The sequence below is a fragment of the Grampus griseus genome (genome assembly GCF_964374135.1).
Source record: "Grampus griseus genome assembly, chromosome: 8".
Taxonomy (NCBI): Eukaryota; Metazoa; Chordata; class Mammalia; order Artiodactyla; family Delphinidae; genus Grampus; species Grampus griseus.
This window is the reverse complement of record NC_139002.1, coordinates 85,957,759-85,975,996: the sequence shown is the minus strand read 5'-3', so window position 1 is coordinate 85,975,996 and position 18,238 is coordinate 85,957,759. Positions and strand designations below refer to the sequence as shown.

Here is an 18,238-nt window from a genome sequence, read left to right as displayed (position 1 = left end):
GTGAGTATAATTTAACTAAACCTGTTTCAAATCCTTGAAGTGTTTATCCTGTTACAGGTCAAGTAAAATATTTTAGAAAGCTTGATATAAGTTCTATGAATCATACATGTTAAAAGTAATTTGTTCAGAGCTACATACACTTAACTAAAGAAAATATTAGTTTTGTCCTATTCAAGCATAGTCTATAATTGAATGGCCTATTTTAAACTTACTTCTAAACGATATGAAGTATTCACTGTGGAACCTTTTGTAAAAGCAGACCATGCAGTAGCTCTCAAATTTACTCACAGTTTTTAAAGCTACATGCTTCTAATGGTTCTACTCCCTTTGTTCCCTCATGAAATTAAGGTATTTCAGAGACATTGCACTTGTGACATACTGATAGGAATTTAGGGAGAACTTTGCATTGTTCTTATTAGAACTTGGTATCTCTTTGTGTGTGAAGAACCATATGAGGCTCTGTTACCATTTCAGATCAGAGTTGAGTGAGTACAGGGAATCTAGGAGGTGATCATACTGAGGTTACAAGGTAGTATTCAGAAGTCAAATATTGGGCAGTTGGGACTAGATAAGCCTAAATCACTGGGTTTTTTCCTATTCTGTTTTCCTGTCAAGCTGAAGCTTGACAAAATGGAAAAATTGTCATATTTCAAGAACCAACAGGAGAGAACTATACTAAGCATTGCTCAGAATTGACATGACAAACAGATCATGCAACACAGGGATTTTTATCTACCCACAGCCCAAACAGTGAGACTTAGGATGAGACTCTCATCAAGGACCGACACCTGTGTTGTTCTCATACGTATGAGTTTAGACCCCATACATCCCAAGTTTATGAAAATTTGGACAAGGATTAAGCTGATTTCCATTTATACTGCCTGGTAGGATAGTGTAAGCTAAAGGTTGTATCAAGATGAAGGTATCAGAGAGAACATTAAACATTAAATTAGTCATACATATATGTATAGCAAAACACTGGCAAATTATGGCAAGATAGATTTTTGAAAGCAATAAAACTATTTTTCTTTTTAAAAGGTTGGCATTTAGACAGTTTAGACATTTAGGCTTTTAATTTAAATCAGAATCTTTCCACTCAAGAGTTTGAATTTAATATATGCAGAAATTGTAGTGTTTGGGGTATTCCTGGTTTAGAATTGACATGTTAATCTTTCTTATAAAGTTGTCAATGTGAAATTATTATTCATCAAAAAGATTGCAGTTGACTAAATTTTTGAGTCTATATTCTCAGGTTGTTGGGAAGCATGGCACTGTCTAATCACTATCGTTCTGAGGATTTGCTAGACGTCGACACGGCTGCTGGAGGCTTCCAGCAGAGACAGGGACTGAAATACTGTCTACCTTTAACTTTTTGCATACATACTGGTTTGAGTCAGTACATAGCAGTGGAAGCTGCGGAGGGCCGAAACAAAAATGAAGTCTTCTACCAATGTCCAGTAAGTAGGAAGCATGTTTAAATGTGCCTTTAAGATGTGTTCTGATGGATGTATAAAATGTGCATTAGGAATTTTCAGGGTTGTAGAATGGGTATAGAGCATTATGCAATTTGATTATAGACGGATCTAACTAGAGGGCTAATATTCTGATATAATGGCATGGAATGCTAAAAGAAAATTAGCATTTTCTTTTAAAATTAGCATGCGTACAGAGGGAAGCTGTGATTTGTATTAGGACATTTTAAGTTTAAGAAAAACTAATGAGACACGCAAGAGGGAGGGGATATGGGGATATATGTATATGTATAGCTGATTCCCTTTGTTATACAGCAGAAACACACCATTGTAAAGCAATTATAGTCCAATAAAGCTGTTATAAAAAAAAGAAAAATGAATGAGCTTTTCGTTGAAGTGATTAATTGTAATATAAATTTCTAACTTTAGCTTTTGGACATCATCCATCATCATTCGCTTTGGATTCGAGTTCTGAGTGCAATAGAAACTTTCTAAACTCTTTCTTCAGTAGGTATTTGAGTTGTTGAAAAATGTAGATCTTTTTAAAGAGGATTTTGTTATGATTTTAATGTAAGCACAGAAAATATGGCATTTGGTTTCATTCTTATTTCTTCAGTTCTCAGTCATTCCTCAGTTGCAGACCTTCTGCTTTCATTTTTGCCTAGATGTGAACTTAAATAGAAAATATTTTTCAGGGGCTTCCCTGGTGGCACAGTGGTTAAGAATCCGCCTGCCAATGCAGGAGACACGGGTTCGAGCCCTGGTCCGGGAAGATCCCACATGCCGTGGAGCAGCTAAGCCCATGCGCCACAACTACTGAGCCTGCGCTCTAGAGCCCGTGAGCCACAACTACTGAGCCTGCGTGCCACAACTATTGAAGCCTGCGCGCCTAGAGCCTGTGCTCCGCAACAAGAGAAGCCAATGCAATGAGAAGCCTGTGCACCGCAACGAAGAGTAGCCCCTGCTCGCCACAACTAGAGAAAGCTCGCGTGCAGCAACGATGACCCAATGCAGCCAAAAATAAATAAATAAATTTATTTTTAAAAAAAATTCAAAAAAAAAAATTCATAGTTATCTGAGACATGTGACTCCATATAACATTTAAGTTATTTAAAGAGCTTGCATAGCTTTTAATTTTTTTTCTAAGCATTTTCACATCTTTTATCTCATTTTTGACTTGATAGCTCTGTAAGGTTGTAGGATGATGACTTGGTCTCTCCATTTACTGAGAGAAGAGACTAATCTAGAACTGTTCAGGTCCCTTGACTGAATTCAAAGCCCTGTCTTCTGGGTTCATAGGCCATGTGTCTTCTCATGGTTTTAATGTCCTAATTGTTTTCTTGAAGGATCATTTATTAGTTCATTGTAACTAACAGGAAGAGCCTAAATATAGAAATCATAAGAGCAGAAACTGAAAAGTGTGAGGAATGTCTGAGTATTGGTTAGAGCACTTAAGTTATTTTTATCTGTTTTGTCTTGTCCCCAGGGAAGGATACAGGTAGTGAACAATGGGGAATTAAGTAAAATGTATTTTCCTTGATTACAATATTCTTTTTCTCACCTAGGACCAAATGGCTCGGAATCCAGCTGCTATTGACATGTTTATCATAGGTAAGAGAAAAGTCTCTTCTTTCTGGTCAAAAAAATTAAGTTGGTAAAAACTTTTCTGTTACTTGATCAACTGGCAATTTTATATTTGTATTTCTTAAAGCTTGCTGGTTCATAAAGTACTATAACTAGGTTCTCATTAGAATAGCCCTTGTACTTTATTTGACTTGGGTTTCCATTTGGAAAAAGCTATGCCATATACAACCTTGTGCTCTTAGGATTCTGCTATAGAACAGTGAAATGTATAGAATTGCTAAGAATGTGTATATAGTTCCCTTACACACACATGCATTTTCCATTGATCATATTAATACATAATTAGAGATATAGATACATAAAATAACTATACTTTTTCTCTTCTGGTGCCAGTGCTATAGTAAAATACTGATGTCACACCAGAGACTTCAGACCAGCAGTCTTCAGAGACCAGAATAAACTGGGCCTTATAAACTGCTTGGCACATCTGGTTTTTCTTGGCCTTAAAAGCATATTTCTCATAGGATTTTGAGAACAATTCAATTTGTATTCAAGAGCAGCTCACCCCTGTGCTGTTCATCCATTCTTGTTTTGCTTAGATTTTGCTCACGTAGAGGAAAAAGAGAAGCTTCCTGACTATCCATGCTGCTTTTTAAAGGCATTTCTGGAACATATTAAACATCTTTATATATTAATAGTAAAAGGATCTTGCAGGCCAAGGCATCTGTATTTAATTGTATCTCCTAATTGGAACCTTGAACAGAGTATAAGTCTCTGTGTGTTCAAACTACAGCATATTCTAGGTTTGTGGCATACTTCACAATATCAAGAAGTTCTCACCCCTACGCAGTCAGTTATAAAACACTTTTAAGCTTGGTTCCTAGCCTTCAGCTAACCCTGATTCCTGTGGTCTATGGTATCTAAGTTAAGCACCCTCTGGGGGTTACGCCCTTGCTCGTTGCCCTCTTTGGCTTCTCTGGGTGGCACATACTCTGAGAACATGATCGTCCTGGCTCTAGTCCAGTGGTGCTGCTCAGTCTATAAACTAAAGGCTGCCTGAGCTCTAAGGTAAGCTGCCGGCTAGGCTCTGTGAGTTTCTTAGTCTTAGTTTGGTGCTGGTCTGACATGGTGTGGAAGACCCCACCACTACAGCAGAGTACTAAGGTCTGAGAATACTCTTCTGGGAGTTGGGGTTTCTCCTAGAATGAGCGAGTAAAGCAAAAGATTTGAGATGCACTGGAAGAAATGAGGTGGGAAGTTAGTCTGGGAGGAAAGATGAGAAAGCATCTGATCTGCCTTTACACTACCTTGATAAAACCCCAATACTCTCAAAGGAACTGCAAGATATGGGCTTACTTTAAAAGGTAAACTACTGTAGAACATATAAATTACATCTTAATTCAACTAAGTTTGACTTTCTTGGAATTTTTGGTAAAACATAAGACGGAATCTCCTGATATTCAGTGCATTATTAATACATATTTAAGAAAACTGGAATCTATGTGCAGATAAGTTTAGTGGTGAAGGCTGCATGGAAAATTTTATCCTTATTTTAAAGAACGCACTTCGGTATGTGTTATAATAAATTAAGGCACATTAAAATACACCATGCCAATTTCTTTTTTAATGTAAATCATAAGAAATTTCTTTTTTCTTATATAATATTTTAGTTCATGAAATTTACAAAATGATTTTTTAAACTCTGCAGGGAAACTGCTAGTTCTCAAAACAGAAAATTGTACCTTCTATGAATTTAAAAACATTCATGTGGCCCCTTAATATCTAGCTCAAAGTGGATAGAAGATGATCAGTGATCATTTGAATAAAGTAGCAGTTAATAAATAAAGGGTCAGAGTGGGCCATTAATAGGCATTGAAAAAAGAGTAAACTATTGTAGTTTACCTTCTGTCAGTTGATACCTTTAAAATTTTAAAGCTGTATACTCTCAGACTCAAGCTTAAATTGTATCTTCAGTCATTCCCTAACTAGAATTATAAGTAAATACATACTATAAATTTAGCATCTGACTTTCAGTGTGGCAGAGTACAGGAACTGGGTTAATAGAAACAAGATTATGAAGAAATTCATTAAACAACATTGATTAAGGGACTAGTATGTGTTAGGCACTGAGCTGTATTAACAGTCAGTGATGGGGGTCTGAGAAAGTTATGTTGTATTACCCACAAGAGGCAACATAATTCATGTAAATACTTGTTATTGATCCAATCACTAGGTCACGGATATATGGTCTGGACTGGACTATCCCAGTCATTCTTCTCTGCGTTGAGCTGGTCACTGAGAATATGGAGGACCGCTGTACATTTGAATCTGTAGTAATGCAACTGGGCTACTTTGGGATTGGCCTGATGCCCAGAACTCCACAGTGCTATACCCCTATTAGATGTCCAGACTGAGCCTGGCTTCTGCCAGAATTTTGTGCATGAGTCAGGATGTGCCTGGACCAGGGATGTACCCTGATCATATGAGGATAGGTGCTGATACTTTTTCTGTAGTTTCTTCATAGACATAGCTATATCTCCTTTGTTCTATATGTTCCAGAAATTATAGACAGAAGGCTTTTCATTCTTGTACCAGAACAAATTAAAGTTTAAAAGTCAACTATTTAGTTTTAAGTGTAAAAAGTAGTTTGAAGGTAGTCGGAGGATTCCCTAGCAAGGTAGTTTGGAATAAGATTGATAGAACTGAGGATAGAAATTTACCTAATAAAGGATTAGTAGAATGGTATATATAAATATTTCTAGTTTTGGCATCACTAGATATCACTATTAAGCATAGAGAAATTGTCGTTTTTCCCCTTGTTTCCTGTATAAATTTAAAAAAAACTATTTGTCCTTTTCTCTTTTTTTTTCCCTTCCTTTTTTACAGGTGCTACTTTTACTGACTGGTTTACTTCTTATGTCAACAATGTTGTATCAGGTGGCTTCCCTATCATCAGAGACCAAATTTTCAGGTATTTCACTTGGGGCTTTATAGATTGGAATGATTATAAATCAGGAAAAAACATCAGTTACAGATCAGGAGATGAAGTTTCCCATGAAGGTTAATAACAGAACCTCTCATCTTAAGTCTCACTATTTTATTCTCACTTTAAAGCCAACACATCCAAACAGTTGAACAGCCAGTATTTTTTTCATCTTGAAGAATCAAGAGAAAAAACTGATTTTGATTTAGAAGCTGTGGCTTTATAGTAGTTACATAGTTGTGGGGTTTTTTGGCGGTGGAGTGGGAGGCTGTTGCCAATAACAGATTTACTGTGAATAGCAAGTCAGTAACTATTAGCTCCTGGAAATATTAGTCATTATCTCTAAATGGAACACTCAGGTATTATAGATGGAACTAGAGGTTGGTTCACAGTAGCTCAGTTGGCAGAAATGATACGTTAATTATACATTAGAGGCCTCTAGAATAACAATACTAACACATTTTTATTGTCAGAGTCACTGTGTATAGGGCATAGCTGGGTTTTCAGATGTTCCAAAAGTTTCCTTAGCTCTAAAGACTGAAATAAGCTCTTTTTAGTTTCCAAGTTAGTTACTGATCCATTATTTGAACCACTGGTCAACCACTGGTTGAACCTTGACTGCTATCATTATTGATTCAGAGTCTTCAAGGTTTTCTAGTTTGTTTGTTCTTTTAAGCTTAATAACTATACCTTTAAGGTGCCAAATATGATTTAAATTTGTTTTTATCGTAAAGTAAAATATAAACTATTTTGCATTGTATCTTTAAATCTTTTATCTTACAGAATTGACGTTTGTTGATTAAAAAATGTTTAATTTTTTAAAATTACCTAGATATGTTCATGATGCAGAGTGTGTAGCAACGACTGGGGATATTACAGTTTCAGTTTCCACATCGTTTCTGCCAGAACTTAGCTCTGTACATCCACCCCACTATTTCTTCACATACCGAATCAGGTGAGAATTTTAAATGGGGTTGCCTTTGGGGATATACCTTATGGATGTGTTGTTATCACCCCATTTGACATGATATAAAAACACATTCTGAAAGGCAGCTTCTTGCTAAAGTGTGGAGGTAGGTGGATAACAAACAAATTTTCTACAATATAGTGTTTGTAAAGCACCTTGAGTTTGTATCAACTTTTGTGCCAGGTACTTTGAGAGGTGGACCACTAAGCTGTAATCATCATGAAAGGTCAGTATTAGAGTTATAATGCATTCTGAAAGCTATGAAATTGCCCACGATAAAACGATGCATTTCAGTTTTATCTTGCCTGTCTATATTTAATTAAAAGTGTAATAAATATTTATGGAGTACAGCCTGTATATTAGACATAGTGCTGAGCAAGCCCTGGATTTGGTTAAATAAAAAACAAATATTAAATACACTTTAATTAGAAGTACTCTGTACTGTGAGGTAAAGATAACTCATTGCCCTAAGGGATTAAGAATGCTTTGTTTTTAGATGTATTTTTAAATACTTTATGATATATATTTTCAAAAAATACATATACATGCATATATACATACTAGAAATAATAATAATGTATACTTAACCAGAAGGCATTCTAGGATTTTGGTATTGTATGAAGACTTTGATATGTCCAGTTACACATATTCAGATGAATGTTGTTTTAATTGTTTAATTTAATCCTGCCTAGAATTGAGATAAGCTTAAAATAGTAATACCTACACGTGCTTATACGGTATTCTAAATGAAAATAAGAGTCAGCAGAGTCTCAGAAAAAGGAGGGAAATAATAGTATTGGAAAACAGAGTCAAGGTATAACCCCAGTAACTAAATAGTAGATGCACGAAATAGTGACATTTTGCTCTGAGCTTTCTAGAAGCTAATGGAGAAAAGGGCTGTATAGCCTTGTAGTGAAAGAAAAGACTCCATTTTTTAGAACAGAAGTTTTTCATGGCACCATATTCTAGAAAGTGTTTCCCACATTGGTCTTTATTTGAACAGCAAAAGATTGTTGTCACCACTATGTTTGTAAATTTTTATGTTGCCCATTCTATCGTTAAATCCTAAATGAAAGTCAAGTGTGTAAATTGAATGAAACCATTTCTGTGGGGGAGTTCAGCTAATTAGGCCAGAATCTTTGCAAACTTACAGGAATAGATGATTTACACAGACTTTGGGTTGGGTTTCTTAATTTCCTTTGGAAATCCCTTTCACTGGCTTAGCTCAAAATACTGTAGCTCTTAAACAGAAAACACCAACGTGTCTCTACCACTCCATTCTCTTCTCCAGGATTGAAATGTCAAAAGATGCACTTCCTGAGAAGGCATGTCAGTTAGACAGTCGCTACTGGAGAATAACAAATGCTAAAGGTGACGTGGAAGAAGTTCAAGGACCTGGAGTAGTTGGTATGTATCCCAAGATTTGGGTTTATACATCAGTTGCTTCTAAAACATTTTGGAGAGTATATATGTGATACATAGCTTGGCAAATGCATGATGTAGTTAGTGGATAAGACTGCATCTTTTTAATAGCTGTGTTTCAGTGTGAAAGATATCATAGATTCTGAATTCTTCTCCTAACTACAATATTTTGCTTCATAAATATAATGTGTAAAGGTCATTATTTTATCAGTTTAGTACCTGAAACATGAACTTTTCTAAAATTATAGCAAACTCAATTATTCAGGGATTGAATTTCCCTTCTGTAGATCACACGGGTTTCTTGCTTTTCCTTCTTAACTGCTTTATTTTTTTAGCTGGATAATTATTCATTATCATATTCTGTAGGGTTACAGGTGTATGGCAGAAAGAGAAAATAAATTTCATATTGGTCATCTTTTTGAAATTTCAGGAGAAATGTTAAACTTAGTAGCACAGATTTTATTGTTTTTTGATTTCAATCATCTCTAGCCTCTGATTACCATTGACATTTGGCTTTTTAAAAAATTATGATTATCATAAGTTTCTGAGACCTCAGATTCTTCACGTTTTATATGTGTCCTTCAGGAAAATAATACTATTTAAGCTATGTGCTTTTGTTATTGGCCCTAAGCATATGTCGAATTCAGTTTAAATTGAAGTTGTTTTAACTAATTGCCACAAATAGATTCATATTCTACGTGTCTTTTTAAGGAATTTTTCCTGGATATTAAAGAATTTTATTAAAGCTGTAATTCTTTTTCGGTCATTTCGTCTATTGGTGTAAAACCTTTCCCTTGTGACTGCCATTTTGTCTGGGCTAAATGCTTAAGATGCATCTTCAGAGTTTTATGTTTTAGTCTCTTGCTACATTTAAACATTTAGATTATCCTTATCTCTGTTTGAACTAGAATATGTGACACTTTTTATTACCAGTGTCTTAAAGATTGTGTCCTCAATGCCGCTCCTTTTTTTTTAAATTAGTTTTTTATAAATTAATTTTATTTTATTTATTTTTGGCTGTGTTGCGTCTTCCTTGCTGCACACGGGCTTTCTCTAGTTGCGGTGAGCGGGGGCTACTCTTCGTTGCGGTCCGCAGGCTTCTCATTGCAGTGGCTTCTCTTGTTGCAGAGCACGGGCTCTAGGCACACGGGCTTCAGTAGTTACAGCATGCTGGCTCCGTAGTTGTGGCTTGTGGGCTCTAGAGCGCAGGCTCAGTAGTTGTGGCACATGGGCTTAGTTGCTCCGCGGCATGTGGGATCTTCCCGGACCAGGGCCTGAACCCGTGTCCCCTGCATTGGCAGTTGGATTCTTAACCACTGCGCCACCAGGGAAGCCCCCCTCTCTTTTTTTAATTTTCATTCTACTGGATATCACCCCCCCACCCCCAACACACTATAGGGAATTAGGAGAGTACAAAAAAATGTCAAAATACTCATAATCCCATCCCAAAATATTAACATTTTTTTATAGTTCCTTTTAGATTTTTTCTAATTATGCATTTTCTTTAATATAGTTTAAAGAGGACATATCGTGTTTGCTATAATGAAGAACTAAATATTATACTTTAATTTATTGTTACTGTTTTCTCTGCAGGTGAATTTCCAATCATCAGCCCAGGCCGGGTATATGAATACACAAGTTGTACCACATTCTCTACAACATCAGGCTATATGGAAGGATATTATACCTTCCATTTCCTTTACTTTAAAGACAAGATCTTTAATGTTGCCATTCCCCGATTCCATATGGCATGTCCGACATTCAGGGTGTCTATAGCTCGATTGGTAGGTTAAATTTTCCTCTGGTGCTGATTTTACATGACTTTGTGGAATGAACTCCACAGAGGGTCTTTGTTGATTACCCAGACAGATAGTTTGTAAATGGTATTTCAGAGAACCCTAGAGATTTTGAGGGAAATATCTTTGGGGGGAGGGGGAGATGTGTGAATATGTTGGGAGGGGTGGACAGTAAGTAAACTAGGCTCCAGATTCTTCAATCAGAGTAACTCTACTGTTATGTTTTTGTTGTTGTTTTTATTTGTTTGTTTGTTTTAAATAGACTTTATTTTTTAGAGCAGTTTCAGATTCACAGCAAAATTGAGCAGAAGGTACAGAGATTTCCCATATACCCTCTGCTTCAACTCATGCATAGACTCCCCCATCATCAATATCTCCCGCCAGAGTAGTAACTTTGTTACAGCTGGTGAACCTACATTGACACATCATTATCACCCAAAGTCCATAGTTTACATTAGGGTTCACTCTTGGTGTTGCATATTCTGTGGGTTTAAGTGTATGTATAATGACATGTATCCACCATTACAGTATCATATAAGGTAGTTATTGGTTTCAAAGTTTCAGTGTCTTTTCCAGTTTCCAAAAACAATTTTGTTGCCTAATGAGAATCACCACACTAGACCAGTTAGAATCGCCTTTATTTTATTTCATTAAGACTGGGGAAGCAATTTCTTACAGTGGTTTTGCTAAAACTCCCAATTTTAAAAAAATAACACAAATATCCTATAAAATCATTACAAAGAAGATTTAATGGGTAGACTTGCACTTTTAGTAGTCTCTCTTTTGGATCATTTCCTAAGTCAACTAGCTGTTTTTTTGAAATCTCATTTCTAGGGTGACAGGTATAGCAGTAACCCCAATCTTACAGGCTATAAAATGATTAAAGAAAATTATGACACTTGAGTTATACAATAGGAATAAATAATGAATTGCATACCCAGAATATAATCAAGTCATAGGTGTCAAATATTCAAAAAAAGCCCTCTAGCTCCTGGGATGACCCCGATGGGTGGGTCTAATGGAAGTCTGGGAAGATAGACATGATATTAATCTGACTTAGAGTGGATACATTCCCAACTCCAGTTTGGAAAGAGAAGGATGATGATGAGACTTTAGGCCATTATACTTGTGGTATTTCTGGTGAAAAGAGTCTACAGCCTGGGTTTGGAAGTGAAGTTTAGCTTCCCTCCCAGTGGTATATTTCCAATACTGTAAATTTGCTACTTCCTATAACAGTATTCCATTTTTGACTAGCCCCATTTCTGTATGAGATTGGTATCATCTTGTCCTTAAATATTTGATACAATTTATCAGTGAAGTCATCTTGGGCTGGAGTTCTCTTTGTGGGAACGTTTTGAGATATGAATTTTATTTCTTTAATATTCATATTTTCTGTTTCGTGTTTCACTTTCGGTAATTTTGTGTCTTTCAAGGAATTTGTCCATTTGGTCTAAATGTTGAATTTATTTCCATAAAAGTTATTTGCAGTATTCCCTTGATATCCTTTTAATGGCCGTAAGAGCTATAGTTATATGTAGTGTTTTGTTCTTAATATTGGTAATGTACATCTTCTCTTTTGTTCATCATCTTAGCCAGGGGGGTGTCACTTTTATTGATTATTTAAAGGAACAATTTTTGGTTTCACTGTTTCTCTCTATTTGTTCATTTTCTGTTTCATTGATTTCTGGAGTTATCTTTATTTCTCCCCTACTTACTGTGGGTTTAATTTGCTTTTTTTTTTTACTTCTTAAGGTAGAAGTTTAAATTATTGATTTTAGACCTTCTCTCTAAGCACTGTTTTAGCTACATTTCACAAATTTTGATGCATTATTTTTATTAACATTTAATTCAAAATATTCTCAGATTTCCCTTGTAATTTAATTTTGATCTATGTCTTTTCTAGAAATGTATGAATTTCCAAACATTTGGAGCTTTTCCAGTTACCTTTTGGTTATTGATTTCTAGTTTTGTTATGGTTAGAGAACTCGCTGTGTATAATTTCAATATTTTTAAATGTTTTATGGCCCAGCATTATGGTCTATCTTGGTAAATGATCCTTGTGTATTTGAAAAGAATGTATATTCTGATATTTGGGGGAATATTAATTCTATAAATGGCAAGTCAAATTGGTTGACTGTTTTTCAAGTCTTCTATATATTTACTGATCTTTTGTATGTGTGTGTGTTCTCTGAGAGATGATTGTTGTAATCTCCAACTATAATTACAGTTTTGTCTATTTTTTTAATTCTGAATTTTTATTCTCTTTTTAATTTGCTTCATGTATTTTAATTATATGCAAATATGTTTAGCATTGTTACATGTTTTTAATGAAGTGCTTCTTTTATTGTTATAAAATCTCTATCTATGGCAATACTCCTTGCCCTAAAGTTGCTATATATTCCTGACCTAAAGCATAAAGAGTGTTGACATTTGTTTGCACAGGTAGTTTGCGCAGTTACTGTTGGGTCAGTCGATCCTGTTGAGGCTTGTTTTCAATGTTTGTTAGGGTGGGGATAGAGTAGTTTTTACTTAAGGACAGTAGTTCTCAGACTTTGCCGTCTCATGATCCCCTTCAGCTCTTAAAAGTTATTGAGGACTCCAAAGAACTCTTGCTTTTTGGGTTATATGACATTTATCATGTTAAAAATTAAAACTGAGAAGTTTTATAATATTATTCCTTTTTTAAAGTTTAAAATTTTTAAATTTATAATTTCAAATTACAATAATAAACTCATTACATGTTTGACCCTCTCTTAACTATGTTCTTACTTAAGAGTTTTAGTTTCCTCTCAACCACAAAGAAGCATATAAAATCTTGATCTGCCTTGTGGAAAATGTTTTCTCTTTCTCGAGGATGAGAACTCAATAAAATGAAATGAGAATTCTGGACTTATTTCTAATCAACATGAAAGAGGCAGTGGGGATTGTATTTGTATTGTGTTTATTTGTATTGTACCTTTCCTGTTTAAAAATTAGTTTTTTTGATATGGAAGTTGAGTTGTTCCCCTTATTTGTCCACTAGCCATATATTATCATACTTAATACTTCCTTTTGCTTTATACTTTGAATGTTGCTATAAAACATTTTTTGGTTGGTCTTAAGCCTTTTCTTGGTCTAGGTAGTTTGTTTTTGGACACTTGAGAGGCTCCTGCTGCTTATTTATTTCCATTCTTGTCTGTGTGTTCCTCTTTCCATCTACTGTTTGTATATGTACACTTTTGTCTGAGATCATCAGCAATCTCCCTCTTTAGCTACATTGATTTCTTTAACAGTTTTTCTGGTTTCTTCCTTAAGATAATTAATAATCATACTACCTGGATTTAATGTTTCAGAATTTCCTAAGCCTTAATCCTCTCCCCCTTTTGTACCTTCTACTGAATTTTAAAGTCTTTATTTCCCAGATTAAAAAAATCAAAAGATAAAAGTAATGAAATATAGTTATGTATATTTTCTCTGATTGTTGTTGTTAGTGTTATAATAAATCCCAAGTGACAGTTCCTTTGACAAATTCTAAAGGACATTTCCTTTCCCCCACGTTAATTAATTTGCTTGCTCAACAGATATTTATTGAGTACCTACTAGGTGCTGGGGAAAATGCAGTGAACGATATAATCAAAATCTCTGCCTTCAGGGATGTGATGTACAGCATGGCGACTATGGTTAATAACACTGTACTGCATATTTGGAAGTTGCTAAGAGAGTAGATCTTAGAAGTTCTCATCACAAGAAAAAAGCCCTGTAACTATGTAAGGTGATGGATGTTAACTAGATTTATTGTGGGGATCATTTTGTAATGTATACAAATATGGAATCATTATGTTGTACATCTGAAACCAATATAATGTTGTATGTCAATTATGCCTCAATAAAAATAAAAAAAGAAGAAAGTTGAGGAGATTAAAAAAAAATCTCTGGCTTGGAATTTACATTCTAGTTGGAAGAGACAAAGTGTAGCAAATACACACTCCTCACTTATGTCAAGTAGTAATACGTTCTCTGGGAGAAAAATCAGAGTAAGGGAGCTAAGGAGTATACTGTTGGGTTGTTCTGATATAAAGATGTGTCAGGGAAGGCCTTGGTGACATTTGAGTTCAGACTTGAAAGAAGTAGAGGGAGCTGGGTGGATGTGTGGTTGAAGGGTGTTCCAAGCAGAAGAACAGCAAGTACAGAGGTGCTGAAGCACTCATGTGCTTGGTACGTCTGCAGAACTGCACGGAGGCCACTGTAGCTGGAGGGCAGTGAACAGGGGAGAGTGGTTAGAGACTCGATCACGGGGTAGTGGGATGCTGCATATGCAATGCCATAAAAGCCTTGGTGGAAGGACTTTTGCTGCCATCACATCCCAAGTTTCCCAATACTTGCCACATTACCAGCTAGGTCCTCCTTGCCGTTCAGAGTTCTGTCCAATACAGGAGGTCCTCTCACTGAGTCTTCAAATGTGTGAGAGAGAAAACCAACAGCAGAATGGGTCAAGACTCAATTAGAGACACTGCTTAAAAGGAACTGAAGTTCCCAAGAGATGTTCAGATATTGGATGTTCAACATCACTACTGCCTTATTCTGAGAGCCTTCAACAAATTAATTTAAAAGCAGAGGCTACCGATGCTGATTGTCTTTATACTAGGAGCTCAATAGAAATCTCAGACCTCCTGTTGACAGTACATAAAACTTACCAGTAGAGGTCATACCTTAGCAATATTTTCAGATCCTCTTTTCTGTAAGCATGTAGGTTAATAAAGAATTGTTATTCAGTACACTAATAAGTTCAGTAAAATTTTATCTTGGGCTGTTAGGAGTGGTCTGTTTGCTACATTGTGTGAATTACCAACCACCATGTAAAAAATAAGTACTATACTGATGAAATATATTTACCATTAAAACCACATTGAGCATTTTAAAACGTGATAGAATATATACTCTAGAATTTGCATCAGCATGTGCATCATGAAAATGTATAAAAGGCTATAAAATTCTATTTTAAAAATCTATAAACATTCTCTGAGAAGTCTATAAAAATTCATATTTGGCATGCCCAGTTGTTTAGATTCTAGGTAAATGAGAACTTATATTAAATAAGAGTCAAAAAACTGATGGAAGTTCTTATCAAAAGATTGTTTTCTCTTTCAAGGAAATGGGTCCTGATGAATATGAAGAGATGGAAGAGGAAGAAGAGGAGGAGGAGGAGGAAGACGATGATGATGATTCGGCAGATATGGATGAATCTGATGAAGATGACGAGGAGGAGAGACGGAGGAGAGTCTTTGACGTTCCCATTCGGAGACGCCGCTGCTCTCGCCTTTTTTAGCAAGCCTCTGCTGATGGAAGCCCCGGGGTGAATCAGCCTGTTAAATAGATTTCTCAGTAATGTAAATAACTAAATTGTTCTCAGCTTATAGCAGGAAAACTAGCATGAAATATTGTGCCAGGACCTGGGTTCTATACGACACTACTTTAGGAGCTGGATTGTTTGAGTTTGCGTAGTGTTTTTGAGGTAGAGGAGGAAATGGGAATCTTTTTTTCCTCTTCTAGAAGTCAGTGGGAGAATAGTTCTCTAGCTAAGGAACAGACTTTTTTTTGTTTAAAGATATTTTATACTTATAAAAATATGGAAATGGGAGGGAGTAGAATAAGGATTTAAAATGAAGCAGAAATACCTACACAAGGATAGAGAGAAACTGTGACTGAATGATTCTGTGAAAAGACATAAGTTATTTAGAAATGAACAGAATTTGTAATTAGGCTAATCCATTTAGTGAGTCCTGTATATTTTGTACTCACAGGGAACTGATTGACTAAATAGCTTGAATGCTAGTTGTCCTTTCTTAGACAATCTGTCCTTAAATTTAGAGTTTTTGTCACAACAACCTTGAATTTAAAGTCTATCAGTATGACTTTGACCTTGAATTTAGTCTTCAACTCTGCCAACCTTGAATTTAAAGTCTTCAACACTATGAACTTTATCATGTTGTTCACAGATGCATCATTTTTGAAGTGTAGTGTGTAAAAGTATGTATTGTGTTGCTTATTAACAAAAGATTCTTCACAATATCTCATGTAGTCTAAATTTGAAAATACTGCTTCTGTTTTGTTTCCCCTCTATATACTTGACTGTCTAACTTTGTGATAAGTGACATGAATTTTAAGTTAAGATTAAGTATGTTTCCCTAAAACATGGATTTTTTTGTAATTAGGTAATTGAGAGTTTGGAATGAAATCCTCCAAGTGTCAAAAACTCACATTTTGAAAACATATTTTGGTTCCGATCCTGTATTTTGTATAATTGCCTATTTCCCATCAACTAATATTAATAAGCCTTTGCTCTTAAGATGGAAGATGAGATCAAAACTCATTGGCCTATTGCCAGAGGCCCATTCAAAGTCATTTCCTGGCTTTGACGATACTCTGTCATGTACTCCACCTCGCACTTCGCCCAGGAACAGTTCTTTTGTAGGGAAAACTGTAGGAAGAGGGAGGTATATACAGGATTAAGCAACTCCCATCAGGGACCATGAAGGCAAACTTAGTCTTTCATACTGGCACATGTCAAAATGTTCTGAAGTGGAGTAAGTAGTTTTTCCTGCTTATTTCTTTTTAAATAGGCTCCCAAATCTATTATGCCTATCCTTTTTTTTTTTTTAATCAAACCACTGGTTTTTTGAAAAATAAACTTCCCCAGTAAAGTAGTGATTTAATTAAAACTATTAACGTTGGAAGTTAAAGCTGGAGCCAGGATACCTTGCCATTCTTTGCATCTTTCTTTTTTCAGAATGGCCTCTCTTCTCTCAGTTCCCAGAGTACTCATGATGTCCCAAATCTCCCTGCCACCCCATCCAATCCTTGCTCCTCAGAATGCTTCAGGCTTGCTTATCCTTCCATCAGAATTCATTCTCTTAGTATGTTGAATGAATGGTCTCTATTTCTTACTAAGGTGTGATTGATTAGTTGATAACATCCTCAGGTGTTTTATTTCATTGGCAAGAATGTGTATTCACACAGAAAAGGGATCTAACAGTTGATCAGACTGCTTTTGGTGGAGTGAAGCCCATTTCTGGCTCCTAGGTCCATTCAGAAAACCACTTATCTTTTACTCATTTGTCTGAAGCTTGATGTATCAGGATGAGGCAGATATGTAAATAAACCGGAGCTTAAATAGCTTAGGGTTTTTTTTTTTTCTCTTGTGAAAAGTAGAAAGTAACTAGCTCAGGACTGATAAGGTGGCCCAATGGTGTCAACATTCTAGGTTCCTTCCATCTTCCTGTTCTACCATTCGTAGCAGACTTTAATCTTTAAGGTCACCTCATGACTGCAAGATAGCAACTGCAGTCATATTGTATTCCAGGAAGGATGACGAGAAAAGGGAAAAATTAAATGGAAAGTAAAAAGTCAATCATAAGGCTGGAAAGAGGTAAACCAGCCAGGTCTCCAGCAGGAGCAAAAGTAGAGAAGGGGCAAGAGATGCAGGTATTAACATGGGCAGCCTGTAAACCTGGTATGAAGGAATTGTAATGACCTAAGTAAGACATGCTACAGGCATGAATTAGGGCAGTATCAGTAGGAGTAGAGTGAAGAGAGGATGAAATTGAAGTAGCTAAATGATAAAATAGGCAGGAGTTGGTGATTGCCTGTGTGGGAGTGGAAGAAATAGAAGTTGATTCCAGGTACGGGGCTTCATTTATGAAAAAAAATTGCAGGAAAAGCAGTGGAACATTTGGACACATTTTGAGTTCAAGGTGTCTGTGGGACATACAAATGGAGTTGTCCAGTAATCAGTTGGATATGAATATGAAGATCCAGGGAGTGGTCGGGACTGGAGAATAAAGATTTGCTAATCATCTGCAAACATACATACAGTCATGCCTCGGTATCTGCAGGGGATTTATTCCAGGACCTCCACAGATACCAAAACATGCTCAAGTCCCTTATATAAAATGGTGTCATACAGCCAGCCCTTGGTAACTGCATATTCTGCAGTTGGTTGGCCGAACCTACAGATATGGAGGGCCAACTGTATTCC

At 35.9% G+C, this 18,238-nt stretch overlaps 1 protein-coding gene across 1 annotated transcript in view; it reads left to right on the top strand.

The window, feature by feature from the left end:
- The window catches only part of FBXO3 (F-box protein 3), a 30,505-nt gene extending 14,521 nt beyond the window's left edge, over positions 1–15,984 (top strand). Inside the window, exons 5-11 of the mRNA XM_082659155.1 lie at positions 1,253–1,457; positions 3,038–3,083; positions 5,943–6,027; positions 6,872–6,994; positions 8,298–8,413; positions 10,022–10,212; positions 15,353–15,984. Of these exons, the coding sequence (XP_082515281.1) occupies positions 1,253–1,457; positions 3,038–3,083; positions 5,943–6,027; positions 6,872–6,994; positions 8,298–8,413; positions 10,022–10,212; positions 15,353–15,529 (943 nt within the window). The 3' untranslated portion in view covers positions 15,530–15,984. The remainder of the gene's footprint in view (positions 1–1,252; positions 1,458–3,037; positions 3,084–5,942; positions 6,028–6,871; positions 6,995–8,297; positions 8,414–10,021; positions 10,213–15,352) is intronic.
- Positions 15,985–18,238: the final 2,254 nt, after the last annotated feature.